Raw genomic sequence first — 15,174 nt, forward strand, 5'->3', positions numbered from 1 at the left:
TGAAATGCGTTGCGTTACTATTTTCGTTCGTTTGGCAGAATTTGTCCAATTTGGAATCTTAAGAAAATTAGAAAACAAATAAATCAGCAATGTGGGCCTAGCCATACACAGTCCAATTTGATTATTTACCCTAAATTAGACCCCAATTTTATTTGTACCCTAGATCTTACCCTCAATGCAATGCAGCCTCTCATCTATCTTCTCTTCTCGTCGCCCTCATCTATCTCATTTAAGTTTTACTTGCCCAACCCATTTAGGGTTTATGAGGGTTTATGAATAGCACCTCATTCATTTCATTTAGGAGCATTCATTTCGGAGAATGTCAAACCTATTCAACTGTGACCAGAATGAAAGCCCACTGGATCGATGCTCACGGTTACACGAGAAAGAAATTCCCTCATTCGGTTACACAAGAAAGAAGTCCTACAAATTTTGCGGGAATGCCCTTATTACGACACCCGTAAATGCATCTCGTTTGGCAATGAAATGCCCATCCCAAAAATATAATAATTTTTCCGCCGATAATGTAAACTATGTTGGAAAAATTACTACCGGATAATGTCAATTCGAATGCTAGGAACGTCAATCCATTGAGTTCACGAGCAACAAACATTTTTTTATTGAGCAAAATTGGAAGTTGAAGAATGAGTTCGCGAGCAACAAGCAATTTTTCAATGAGCGAAATTGAAAGTTGAAGAAAGAAAGTTGGGAGTTGAAAGCGGAAAAGTGCCGATCAAGTGTGGAAGAATGGTGTTCTAGGTGTATATTTAAATATTTTGTGGATTTTTTTTGTGCCAAGTGGCATTTCTTAATTTCTCTAGAATTCCCTTTATTTCACTGGAACTTTCTATAGTTTAAGTTAACATTGTGGGCTAATTTATCTCCAACAATAAAAAAAATCATTTCATGTTTGTCTCTAATTTACAAACTCTATAAACTTTAACATAATTCTTATAATGTACTCCCTTTGTCCTAAAATAAATGACTCATATTCCTTTTTTGAATGTCCTAAGATAAATGACTCATTTTTTTTTGGTACTCTCTCTCTTACTCTTTTTCCTCTACTTTATTAATTCTATTACTTTATTCACTTTCCACTTTACTAACAAAACCTCATTTCCTTAAATCTCGTGCTGAAAAGTTTGTGACCACTTATCGGAGAAAATATTTATTTTCAACCGTATATTAACTCCAACAATAATTCTCATAGTATTCAAATCATATAATTTAGTATGTATTAATTTAATCCTTGATGATTTCGAATTAACGGCTAAAACGCATACCAATATCTCACAATATCAAATGCAATTTTATTCATATAAAAATGTACTATAATTTTACTCTGGCTTCTCACATGTATTAGTAGTAATCATCACTTTTTCTTTTTTCTTTTTTTTTTGTGTTTTTTTAGAGTACATTCACTATAAGCCTCGATTTATTTATTATTTTATTATTTTATTTTTTTTGTCGGAACAACGAATTTATTCTAGGACCATTTTTGGGGCGTTACAAACATAGTAGAGAATCAATTAACACGAATAATTGGAGTATACTATATAACATAATTTCATGCTTAGTATGTTTTTTTTTTTCAAATTACAATTATGAAAATATTACACTCCACATGTCCCTATATATAAAGTTCATATAAATTAATAATAGTATGTGATTTTAGCAATTACTTGTTCTTATTAGTCCAAAAGGTTAATTAGATGAACTTCTCATGGTTCGATAATCCGATTAATACTTTTGTTTTCAAATGTTATGAGTAAAATTTATTACTACTGGTATTTTTTCAAATCATGTGAGTTAAATTATTACTAACAGAATATTACTAACAGAAGTATTACAAAATTTATTATGTAGATTTTAATAATATAAATACATAAAAACGGTAGAATGAGTGGGCTCTTTTTCGTTCGGACAGTGTGTATTACACCCAAACAGGTGATCCGGATTGCTCAGACAGACGCCCATTTCATGTACACCTCTCTCCCTCTATCTCTCTTACACACACAAACACCAGCTCGCCGGCGGGAGGCTTTCCGATATCAATTTCCCCGCTCCTGCCTCCAATTACTCCAATTTCAATTCGCATGGCGGTTCCTCCATCTCTCTCACTACTCCCTCAAGACACACACGCACACATGTGAATTCAAGAGCTTGCTAAGCTCTTGAATTCGGAGAGCTCATACGTGACAACTCGAGTAATGGGAACATTTGGGTTCGTAAACTTGTCTTGATATATCTAAAGCTGATTTTCGAAGTTTAGTACTAATAATATTCATTCTCCTGCTAGATACGTTGCTCCAGAATATGCTTGCACGGGTATGCTGAACGAGAAGAGTGATATTTATAGCTTCGGGATACTAATCATGGAGGTTATTACTGGAAGAACTCCTGTTGATTATAACCGACCGCAGGGAGAGGTAAATCCTAGTAAAATCCAAAGAAACGTCTAATGTGTTTGCGTTTATTGTTTCTCAGACACGGCTTTTATTTGCTACACTCACGAGTACATGATTATACAGGTTAATCTAGTCGAGTGGCTGAAAATGATGGTTGGAAACACGACTTTCATTGTACTATTATTATTTGCAAAAAAATATTAATTAATTTAGTACTACTATTAAATTAGAGAACGTTGTAATAAGTTTTGCTCGTTTTAACATCTGTTTCTACATGTTTTTCCTGCTGATTTAGTTGGTTAATCTTGTGTTACTATAATGTTTTCTTGCACTTGTTTTTAGTATGGATTGGATGCTCTCTCTTGTTGGCAGTCCTAGATGTTTGACATGCTTTGGCTAACACCAATGCAGAGCTTGTAAGTTGCTGGTAGAGCTCTAAATAATTTATAGTATATGAGTAAAGGCTGCACGGTTTTGAATGTATTCAGAAGATTGTGACTGTTTGCCACTTGGATTGAACTGCTTACCAAGCAACAAGTGTAACACTCCCCACTTGCGACCGATATGAGCAAAATAATTATTTGTATAGAGCTATAGGTAGAGAGAATGGTTTAACTGATGTTCCCTGGTTAGAAAATCAGGGAATTGAGGGAATTCAGAAAGGAAAGTACCTTCTTCATCAGTTGACAGTTGAGCTGGATTATGTTGGCTCTTGCCACCTGGATGAGAAAAATGGTGAGCAATCATATGAACATTCCAGCAGAATCAAACTTCAAAAGACTGATCCTGTTAATGATTCTCCTGCGTCAATCGGGAATTCTTTGTCAAATCGTGCTTGTCCCTTGGCACTGGTAAGTGTCTTAATCTTTAATTTGGGTATAGTTCTTTAACAGATTAACAAGAATAAACTTTAAGGTCTTTATATAATGTACTAGCTGTTGTTTCTATGTTATTCTAGCACTCGGATCAGTAGATAAGACTTTTAGACTCGTGCAAATAGTGGAAATCTATGGGGGGGGACTGATGACGTCGGATGTATTATTCTGTCAATGAATTTCTATGAGTTAGTATTGCTTTGTGATATTCCATTACAAAAATGGCTCTACCAGTATTGTCAGACTATCAGTAATGATCTTAAGGATCATTCATGATGTCCATTTGTCTTCCGGTGCATGTTCAGAACATTGGTGGGACACTAACTGAAACTTTAAACCTGACAACCTTATTGAAATTCTAGTCTGGTGTCTATATATCTAACATTGGCTTTATGCTTGTTATATAGCCATCAGATCTCAAATTTATAGGTTATTACTTATTAGTGTCAATCTTTCTTCTACCATTTCATGGGACTTGTGAAGCAAGTAAAACTAATTTCCTAGGCTACTCTAGGAGGCAGATTTTATTACTTTGGTGCAATATAAGTCTATGCTTTGTGTGAAGTGTAGAACCGCTATTGCTGATGATGTGAAAGTGCTATTGATTTACTGGGATGGGTATGATATTTCAATAAAAATAACCTCAAAATCCATTGTGTTTCCTTTATCTATAAATGATCAGTTCTGACTGTAGAATTATGCATGTTTACACTTTAGACACTGCAACTAGAAGTGGTCTCTTGGTTCTTCAAAGTGTTAATTCTCTTTTTTTTTTGGGAGGGAGGGGGGGTGGTGCTGCATTTGTGGCCTGTGTTTTGCAGGTTCTTAGGAAAGATCCTTCACTCAGAAGTTTGATATTTTCTAGATACAGAATGCTAAGCAATTCTGCTTCATCTGAAATTGTTTCTGATATAACTCTGGTCTAGAAGGAGTATTTGAATCATTTGTGCAACAAGTAAAAGCAGAAGAGAATTCGATTCACCTGAAGAAGCCACCATCTCAATAGCTCATTTGCGGAGGCACCGCAAGGAAAATAGTACTCCCTCCGTTTCTTCATAGTTGAGGCGGAACTTTTCGGCACGGAGTTTTAGAAATGAATGTTGAGTATGTTAAATAAATAGATAAAAAAGTAAAAGAGAGAAAAAGGTAAAGAGAATAAAGTATAAAGTCAATAAAGTAGAGAGAATAAAGTAAGAAAGAGGAAAAAGTTACCATATAAGGAAACGACTCAACTATGAAGAAACTTCCCGAAATGGTAAAATGACTCAACTACGAAGAAACGGAAGGAATAGTAATTACTATCCATATCCCTCCAACACAGGTCCACCTAATGTAATGATGCATGCTGAAGCAGCAAAACCTGGTCCTCCTTTTCATCACACTGACACAAGAAATGCTTTCCCTTCTAACAGCATGATTGGATCACCACATGCTCAACCTATGCTCGAGAAACCTCCTGAGAGTAGCCTTACAAGGACCTCAGCTTTGCCTTCTTTCCTTCAACAGTTACGTGCTAAATATAATATCAGTAACTCTCAAGGGCCTTTTGAGAATCATGCAACAGCTGCGCTGATGTGAGAACAAGAACGAGTTCCGACAAACATGGTTTGAATTAATTTTCCAAACAAAAACCCTCCATGTATCACCGAGGATGAGCTTTTGGAAGTTTGTAACCTTGCGATTAACAACAATGGATCTGTTCGCGTGAGTAGACCAAGTATGCCCTCAGGTTCCAATTGGGCATTGGCTGGTCGAGTGCAGTAGCACAGATACAGCAACTACTTTATCCTGGTATTTTTTTCCAGATAGATTTCAGGTTGGACACTGTACCAAGTTTCTGCTCTGCTTATATATGCTTCTGTAATTTAATTGGTTTCCAGAATTTTTTGTGTCAGATAACTAGGATGTATGAATTTCAGTGTCGGAATATATTAAAGTGCTTGCACCTTGTTCATGATTGCCATCTGTAAGCTTATAATTGCTATCCTGGCTTGTTCATGATTGCCATCTATATAGCTTTGCACTTCACATTTCTATATCCTGACAAGATAGTTAACTGTATTACTATTGTAGACTAAGAAACCTTAAAATAGTACATTGAGAAAAGATAACATCGGAGGAAAGCACAATGTTATATAATCGTACAAAGACAAATGATATAGACATTTTATTGCTGAATAAATGATAGTCACCTATATGGAAAAGTACAAACATTTCAATAGATCTCAGTCTCGTGTGTATATATACACGGTAACACACACATACACACAATAAGTTGACTCGGGCTAATTTTGCAATCAAAAGTGTCACACACAAGTGTACGGGATAAGTAGCATGTGGCAAGATAAATTATCGATCCACGAAAACTAAAAGCCGGTTTGAGTACTACTCCCTCCGTCCACAAAAAATAGAGCAATTGGTGTATGACACGGGTTTAATTGTAGAATTGGTAAAGTAAAAGAGAAGAGTAAAGGTCTTTTTTTGTCCTTGACATATGGAGACTTTTTTATTTTGGTCCAAAACATTATTTTTTGAATTATTCGGTCCTTCACAAATAAAAACGGGTCACATTTAGTCCGAATTGGACGGAAATGGTTAAATTTAACGGTCAACGAATATTAATTAAATTTTGACCGGATTAAATTAATAATTAAGTTAATATTAAGTTAAATATTACACTAGAGCCGGTCCCCTCTCCCCTCTCCTCCGCCGCCGGAGCCGGTCCCCTCTCCTCCGCCACCATCTCCGCCGCCGCCATACGAGTGTCAACCACCAGCTCAGTCTCCCTCCTCTTCCCTTCCACCGTGAAAATCATCAAAATGGCTTATCGTCGAGCCACTCGGAAATCTCGAGAAGCCAATTGGAAATCTCGAGAAGCCAATCGGAAGGGTTCTGGTAGAAGAACCTTCTGAACAGCGCCAATTAATGCCTATGATTCCCCGTCACCGCATACAAAACCCCAATTTACTTCTCCACAATCCAAATCCAACACTCCACTTTTCGCAGAAACTGAAAACCAAGAAAAGGATTCAGAAACCACTACAAAAAGGAGGAAAAGTCAAGAAATTTCAGCTTGAATCAATCAAATTCCCAGGAAAACTGTAGAGACGCATGCAGTAGGCGATCAATCGAGTGCTAGTTGCCGTCTTTAATTAAGCTGCGGACGTGCTTCTACCGGAACCCGCCCGATTGGCTTCTCGAGAGGTGGTGGCGGAGGAGGAGGCGCAGCCACCTTGGATTTCCCCAGAGGCGGTGGCAGAATGTTGGAAATCTCCTCCAATGCGCGGTCAGCTGAATCAGAAAGAGAGGCGGATGAAGACAGAGACGACGACGGCAGTGGCGGCGACTTCAGAACCCGCGGCCCGCGGGAATGAATCGCTATCAACGCTTCGGAAGTTCCGGGAATCTCCTCGGAATCGAAGCGGGAACTCCGAGGCCGCTCGGCGTTCTCCGCCGCGCCTCCAAGGTCCTCCTTCACGCTCGCGACGGAATCGCATTAATTCGAGGCAATGTTACTCTACGTGACCCATTTTCGCAAAACCTTCAGCGGAGAAGACGGCGTCGTTTCCTCGTGCTCGGCGACGGCTCGGTGACGGCCCGTTAATCATTTTATGTTTAACTTACTTTTGTAATAATTATTGTTTACTTAAAATTTGTAATTTTCTAGGTTTGGATTAATTAGATATTAGACATTAATAAATCATATTTATTAACTAATTCGGTCAAAATGTAATTAAAATCCGTTGACTGTTAAATTTTAACAGTTCCGTCAAATTCGGACCAAATGTGATCCGTTTTAATTTGTGAGGGACCGAATAATTCAAAAGATAATACATAATATCGCAATATGTTAAGGACCAAAATGGGACTTTAGTCAAAAGAGAATGGAAAAAAGTAAGAGAGAAGGAGAAAAAGTAAGTGAGAAATAGCATTAGTGGAATGATGTGTAGGGTTATTATTTGTTGAAAACTTTCCTAAATGAATGTGCTCTATTTTTTATGGACTGCCAAAAATGGTAAATATGCTCTATTTTTTGTGGACGGAGGGAGTATGATGCAATGTCAAATACTATTTAGACTAATGAAGGGGAATTTTGGTTTTCTAAAACTAAGAACAAAGATCAAACAAACAATAAAGACAATTAACTTGCATACTGTACCGAAAACTATAGTATGACAAAATATCATATCGATATTGCGGGTATACCGAAAATTCGCTATGATTAATTTTTGATACCGTTACCTTGCCGTTATGGTTAAAGGGCGTAGCGCTTAAAGACGTTGTTATAAGAGTGTGGAATCTTTGTTTGATAAGAAAATAAACAAAGTAAGATGATCAAAGAAGGGACATCACTGAGGCCAAAGAAGACGAAGAAATTCAAAAGGAACAAACTCAAGTAGACTAAGCAAAGATTTAGAGGTCTTTTAAAGATGATCTAATCACTGAAATAGCTGACATATACAAAGAAATTCAGCACCTTCTATGCAATTAAGATTCAAAACATACGACAATCACAATGAAAATTAAACAAATACCTTTCTTCACACATAAACATTTCCAGTACCAAAAAAAGTTAAATTCATCCTAGTCCATCTAATCCACCCATTCATCTCCAATAGTATTTGGGTCGGTTCGATGTATTGTACCGAAAATTTATATACTGTACCGAAAATTACAGTATAACAAAATATCATATCGATATTGCGGGTATACTGAATGACAGAATATCATATTCTATATCATATTAAGACTTCCTAATGACAAATATCATATTAAGACTTCCTAATGACAAAATATTAATCGATATTTGTGGAATAGGCTTGAGTATTTAGTGTAGTAAATGGGCTTTAGTTTTTTATTGTGAAAGATAAGGAATTAGTGAAACAATGTTCAGTTAGTTCTTCAGTGTTTGTAAAAAAAAAAAAGGTTTCTATCTAGAGAATGAATCATGATCTCTAATATAAAGTTAGACTTAAAAAATGAAATGCAGAAAATGTTTTATACTACAAACCTTACTCTAAATATACAAGCAAATCAATGAAAATAAAAAAAAAAGTATACATGTTTATAGCAAAATATGCAGAGATGGGGAAGAAGATAGATAGATAGGTGAGATGGCGCTGCATTAATATTGATAGCATGCGCCACAAAAAAAATTGAATGACACTGTCAAACACGCTACCAACGGGATTATATCTTTATATTCATGATTGTACTACCTTTTTTAACATGAGTACATATATGATAGTAGTCAAAGCGGAAACGGTGGAGAATGGGTACACAAAGAATTTGGGGCTAGAGAGAGAGAATTAGGAGGGGGACAGACGAGAGAATGTCATTTTAATTTGATATTTAATACTACTACTACTTATTAATTTTTTGAGGGAACATCTTTTTTAGTCCACGAACTTTGTCAAAGTATCATTTTAGGTCCGTGAACTTTGAAAATATCATTTGAGGATCCGTCAGTTATGAGAGAGTCCTTAATTTGACATAAAAAAATTGGTTAGTTATTGGCTAAGCAAATGATCACAAGGCCTGATAAGGTTAAGAATCATGGCTGAGTTTGGAATCCATGGATACTTTAGGTGCAGACTATTTAACCCTTTTTTGTTAATCAGTTCCGAGCTTTCAAGGGAGAAGTATGGGTTATGAGCTCTTTGTTGACATTCTGTTTCATTAACATTATTTTGTTGTGTTATGTTGTAGATTTATGCTCTGTTGACATGACCTGAAAATCTGTTGACATGATTTATGTTTCTTGGTAAATATTATGTGTTGTTGCTATGCTCTTTGTTGTCATTCTGTTTCATTAACATTATTTTGATGTGTTATGTTGTTGATTTATGCTCTGTTGACATGACTTGAAAAATCTGTTGACATGATTTATGTTCCTTGGTAAATATTCTGTATTGTAGGGTCTGTTATTCCAATTTGCAAGCCTATTCAATAATTACACCTCTTAATTACACCTCTTAATTACACTCTCTTCTTAATTACACTCTCTTCTTTTCTTTCTGGAGGATACTACTTCATTATTGAAGCCTATTCACAGTCGTAAATTTGTTGGTCCTTAACTCACAGGAAGTGGAACTAAAAAAAAGCAATTATGGTGCAAACTTGGCAGGGATAACATGTTATGTTAATTCACAACTGCCCATGCTCCAGATGTGGTTAGTACAAAAGGAGGTGCAAGTGACAAGAAAAGCAGGATTAAGTCAAGCATAGAAAAAGCAATTGAAAAAGCAAATAAACCTCATAGGCGTTGTGGAAAGTGTCATAAAGTTACTGATCATAATGCTAGAAGCTGTGGCAGAAAGTAGACATGATTGTTTTTTTTTTAATAGTCAGAGTTGTTTTTTAGTTGTTGACATAGACTATAAATTATTGACATTTTCTCATTAGTTGTTTATATCTTATTTTACTCTCTATTGACATCTATTTATGATTCTGTTTTTTTTATTATAAGATTTGTTTTCTGAGTTGTAAACCTTTATACAAGTTGTTGACATTTGGTTATAAGTTGTTGACATTTCAATATAAGTTGGACCTGCCTTGCTTTCATGCTCCTTCATATTTCAAAGGTGCACATGTCAACAACTTAAAAATTATGTCAACTATATATACTGGCCATATCAACAAGTAATATAATTATGTCAACTATGGTGCACATCGTGTCAACGACACATACCAGTCATGTCAACTACGCTACATATCGTGTCAACTACTCGCACAAGTCATGTCAATTATGTTACAAGCCATGTCAACTAAACGTACTAGCCATGTCAACAACTAATATAATTATGTCAACTATGGTGCACATCGTGTCAACGGCATATACTAGTTGACAAGCCATGTCAACTACACGTACAAGCCATGTCAACTATACATAGAAAACATGTTAATATCAGTATTACAATTATATCAACTATGGTGCATATCATGTCAACGGTACATAAAATTCATGTCAACTACTCGTTAGAGCCGTGTCAACTACACCTACAAGCATGTCAACTATATTACATAGTATTTTAACTACACATAGAATCATGTCAACAAAAATTATAAGTCATGTCAACTACGTATAGACCCATGTCAACTACGTTACATACTATGTCAATTACGCACAGAATCATTTCAACAACAATTATAAGTCATGTCAACTATGCACAGAACTATGTCAACAATAATTATATCAACTATGGTGCATATCTTGTCAACTGTACATGAAAGTCATGTCAATTACACGTTAAAGCCTTGTCAGATATATTACATACTATGTTAACCACACATAGAACCACGTCACCAAAAATTATATCTCATGTCAACAAAAATTATAAGTCATGTCAACTACGCACAGAACTATGTCAACAATAAGTATAAGCCATGTCAACAACAATTATAAGTCATGTGAATAACAATTATATCAACTATGTTTCATATAGTGTCAATAGTACATAAAAGTCATGTCAATTACACGTTAAAGCCGTGTTAACTATATTATTTACTATTTTAAGTACGTATAGAACCATGTCAACAACAATTATGAGTCATGTCAATAACAATTATAAGCCATGTCAACAATAATAATAAGTCATGTGAATCATAATAAAATTAACAGCAAATATACATTCATTCAAAAGTAAGAAACCACAATAGTAGCTGTTTTGAAATCCATCCCAAAACCAGAAAGTTAACAACATTAGCATAAAGTTGCTAATTTCACAAGTCAGAATGCATAATAATCATTTTAAATCCAATCCAAAAAATAAGTTAACATCAAACATTAAAATCAGTTTTTGTTCACTTCCTCTTTCTACAACTAAACAATTTCTTGTATTTGTTGTTTAGCTTAAGCAGTTTGTCCATGTTTGCTTCCATCCAATCATGAGCCAATTGTAACATTGGCGATCTCTGGTTATTGTAAATTGATGCAATCATCGTGCAGCAATATCTTCCCCTGAGTACTTGGATAATCTTTAGACTACGCGCAGAGAAGCCGGTATCCCAATCACTGCCATTTTTCCCAACATAGGTCTCCATGTGCCTCATCAAATAGACACCGCAGTCCTTTATGTTTGTGGTTGTCGCCCATTCTAAATTCAGAAAGTTGAATGAAGTATGCTTCGAACATATCTTTCTGCAAAATATATAAATAACTAAATTAAACTACACATACAAAGCATTTCAACACAATGTAGAGAATATGTCTATAACATAGATAAAAGCATACCATTAAGCCAATATCAATGTCATAATTCTTCAACGGATCTTTAGCTGGCTTCATATTATCTATGATGTCAATGATGTTTTTCTTCATCTAATATACTACAAGGTAGTAATGGTTGTCTGCACAAACTGGGAAGAAGACCTGTATGACATGAAAGATAAAATTATATTCATAGAATACTTGTTCATATTCTAACATAGATATTATTGTTAGATCTTATTACCAAATCAATTTTTCTCCAGTTGAAATCTGGTCTTCTTTCAACCTCATTATCTATCTGAGAAATGAAATTTCTCTTTGCTGTCAAAGCATCCCAATTTTCCTGCCGATTTGTTACATTGAAGTTCTGCATTTAACATGTTTGGTTAGGGAGACATCTGACTCAAACAGTTTACATATAATTTAAGATTACTTATACATGGAGATGTACTCATAAAAAAGCGTGAAAGTGATTTTGTTGGCCTTTCATTTTCTCTGTTGTTCAGGTGTGAAGCCAATGCGTTAATTACACCCACATTAATTTCTACATGGGGCTTCAGTGATAAAAACAATTCCTTGGTCGCCCAAGTAAAATCATCTTCATAAACACATGCATTTCTGAAATGAAGTTATACAAATTACATATGAACAATATTCATAAAATATGTTTACTGCATAGAAAACTAAAAATACTATTAAGATCAATGAAATAATTAAATAATGCATACTCATCTGTTCCTTCTGTTTCTAGTATGTAGTAGTAGACAGTTCTTTCATAAGTTTCCAGGTATGTTTTTGTATCTACAGCTCTTATGTCAACTGGAGAGCCTAGGAATGGGTCGGAATGCGTTTTATCATCAGACCTTTTTACACTAGCTTCTGGCAGTGGAATCGCAGAGAATGGAACAACAGTCTTCTGTCAGTGCAAATAAAATTCATGTTAGTTTCAATTAAAAATCATGTCAACTATATATACTAGTCATGTCAACAACTAGTATAATTATGTCAAGTATGGTGCATATCATGTCAACAACACATACGATTTATGTAAATTACGGTACATACTATGTCTACTAGACACAGAACCATGTCAACAGTAAATAAAATTAATGTCAACAACAATTATAAGACATGTCAACTACACGTACAAATCATGTCAATAACAATTATAACCAAATCTAAACCACAATTTCAAGCAATTTTAACAACAATTCAGTCATTTTATAAAAACAATATACTATTTAATCTTAGTTTTAGTTACTTTACTTTAACAATATTCTCTTCTTTCTCTTTTCCTTTCTCCTGTTGCTTTGCTTTGTTCGTTTCAACATATGCGTCATCCATTGGACCTGCACCTGGTGTTGAGATAGGAGAGGTTGATTCACTATTGTCATCACCCACTGTGTCTTCTTTTTTTCCTTCATCTTCTTTTTCTTCAACAACCTATTAAATTAGTAATTTATAATTAATATCAAATTAATTCTAAATACAAAAGATGAGATTTGGCTCACCCCTTTAGGATCAGAAACTGGCGATGTAGGGATAATTACTCTGTTTCTTTCTCCTGCCAACTGCTTTTAAATTAGTTTTACAACGTTAGTATCTAAATTATAGGAGTAATCTTGTCAACTCAAAGAAACATATGTAAACAAAATGATGTACTTACTTTATTAACGAGATGTCCGTATCTGAAAGTTGGAAACTCTGTCAAATCTTCAAGTGCTTCCTTTTCCTTTTCAATAGTAACTATTGATTCAATGATTGTTTTCCAGTTATCAAAATTATCAACCTTGTCTTCAAGGAACGTGGACAAATTAACAAACTTTTCGTTCACAGATTCAATTGGACTTGTTTGGCTTCCAAGTGCAGATCTAGCCATATCACACATCAATTCGAAAGCAAATTTACTTTTGATGTGTAAGGGAGCTTCTGTAAAGGCCCTGATAAGATTCATCTTCCCATAATTCATCATAAGAATGTTTTTCACTACTTTCTGCAGGAATTCTTTTGGGAGTAGATTCAGGGAAGACTCAACACCATTGTCATCAACATTAGAACTTTTTTCTTGAGGCAACTCCTCGTCCTCCATCTCCTCTTCCTGTTCCTCGTCCTCATTCTCCTCTTCTTGTTCTTCCTCCTCCTCCTGATCCTCTTCCTGCTCCTCCTCTTACTCCAGGTTATGGACATATCTCTTCTGGATAAGTCCCAAACCAAATTTTCCTGCATCTATCTCCTCATTTTCTCTATCTTGCAAATGTTGACTTGTCCACCCTTTCATTAAAGGAAGATTGCGAGGAACTGAACGTTTGTCTTTAATAACTCTATCCATGTAGCAGAGCTGCATATACAATTGATTCTAAGCTCCCTCTGATAAAGGACAATCACAAAAATAAAGTTTCGCGAATTCACATGAAGAATAAAATCATTAGCTGGAGTTTTAAAAAAATTCTAACGAAATTCAAATAAACTAGCGCCTGCAGAAACATCTAATTCACGCATTCTGCCTCAATCACAACAAGCTAACATAGCATAAACCTAACAATAACTCGATTTCAGCACTGAAATTGAACGAAACACAAATGTCGATCCTAACAGCCATTGAAACAAACATACCCTATGTCAATAGTTGTTGACATACTACTACAGCCATACATCTGTATGTTTTCTACAGCCACTCTAATAAGCATACAATATGTCAATATTATTATGTCAATACCAAGCACAATTAATAAACTTATCATACTCATATTTTTTATAAATATCTTTACTATATATTTTTGATGATTTTTCTAAATATAATTTGACCTTTAATATTATCACTTAGTTTTGTGACATGCAAGAAAAAATCTTTATTCAATTTTTTATTATTAAAAAAAATTTCTTTATTCAATTTTAAAATTCTTTAATATAAAAAACGGAAGAAACAATTTTACTTGCATGTCACAAAATTAAGGGATACTCCCTCCGTCCACGAAAAATAGGACACATAGTGAATGACACATGTTTTAATGTGGAATTGGTAAAATAAGAGAGAATGTGAAAAAGTAAGAGAAAAGTAGTGTTAGTGGAATGTGGGGTCCATATTATTAATAAGAGAGAAGGGGAAAAAAGTAAGAGAGAAGTTGCTGAAAACTTTCCTTTTTTAAACATGGTCTATTTTTTGTGAACAACCAAAAATAGCAAATGTTGTCTATTCTTCGTGGATGGACTGAGTAATATTGAACGTCAAATTATATTTAGAAAATTCGTCAAAAATATATTGTAAAAATATTTATAAAAAATATGAGTATATGATAAGTTTATTAAAAATATGTAGCCTTTAAGGTATTGAGGGTATTTTCGTCCGAAAAAATTTGGAAATAGTAAAAAGTACTTCAAATGATATTAACTCATAGTTGATGGACCTCAAATGATATTTTCAAAGTTCACGGACCTAAAATGATACTTTGGCAAAGTTCGTGGACCAAAAAAGATGTTCCCTCTATTTTTATTTCCATATGTCAATGAGTTATTGGTGAGGTACATGCCAATTTGGTATGGATGGACCATGAAATTTTTACTCATTTGCCATGAGACCTCACTTGATCATGTTTTCCAACACAAATTACTAAAAAATTAAAAATTACATAATTAAAATCCTAAAAATTAAAAATTACAGAATTAAAATCCTAAAAATTGAGAT

The 15,174-nt window shown here is 34.6% G+C and overlaps 1 protein-coding gene across 3 annotated transcripts; it reads left to right on the plus strand.

Moving 5' to 3' along the window:
* Positions 1-1,931: 1,931 nt before the first annotated feature.
* LOC125202781 (putative receptor-like protein kinase At5g18500) lies at positions 1,932-5,313 on the plus strand. Of its 3 annotated transcripts, none has more exons than XM_089064320.1 (4): positions 1,932-2,224; positions 2,300-2,429; positions 3,050-3,259; positions 4,696-5,313. In XM_089064320.1, the coding sequence occupies exons 1-4, from the start codon at positions 2,211-2,213 to the stop codon at positions 4,741-4,743; spliced, it is 402 nt and encodes a 133-aa protein (XP_088920446.1). In that variant the 5' UTR covers positions 1,932-2,210; the 3' UTR covers positions 4,744-5,313. The 3 variants fall into 3 exon arrangements, 2 of the variants coding, with proteins under 2 accessions (XP_088920446.1, XP_088920447.1); XM_089064321.1 differs by having other exon boundaries at positions 1,932-2,207; XR_016135295.1 differs by lacking the exons at positions 3,050-3,259; positions 4,696-5,313 and adding an exon at positions 2,532-2,669.
* Positions 5,314-15,174: the final 9,861 nt, after the last annotated feature.

Source organism: Salvia hispanica, chromosome 2 (assembly GCF_029641045.1).
Source record: "Salvia hispanica isolate PSC_SH4W2 chromosome 2, Shi_PSC_v1, whole genome shotgun sequence".
In the NCBI taxonomy this organism is placed as follows: Eukaryota; Viridiplantae; Streptophyta; class Magnoliopsida; order Lamiales; family Lamiaceae; genus Salvia; species Salvia hispanica.

Bases quoted from the DNA above. Each gene is read 5' to 3' on its own strand.
- LOC125202781 (XM_089064320.1), top strand. The intron at 2,430-3,049 runs GTAAATCCTAGT...TTAGAAAATCAG, and splicing joins ATAACCGACCGCAGGGAGAG to GGAATTGAGGGAATTCAGAA. The intron at 3,260-4,695 runs GTAAGTGTCTTA...CCCTTCTAACAG, and splicing joins GTGCTTGTCCCTTGGCACTG to CATGATTGGATCACCACATG.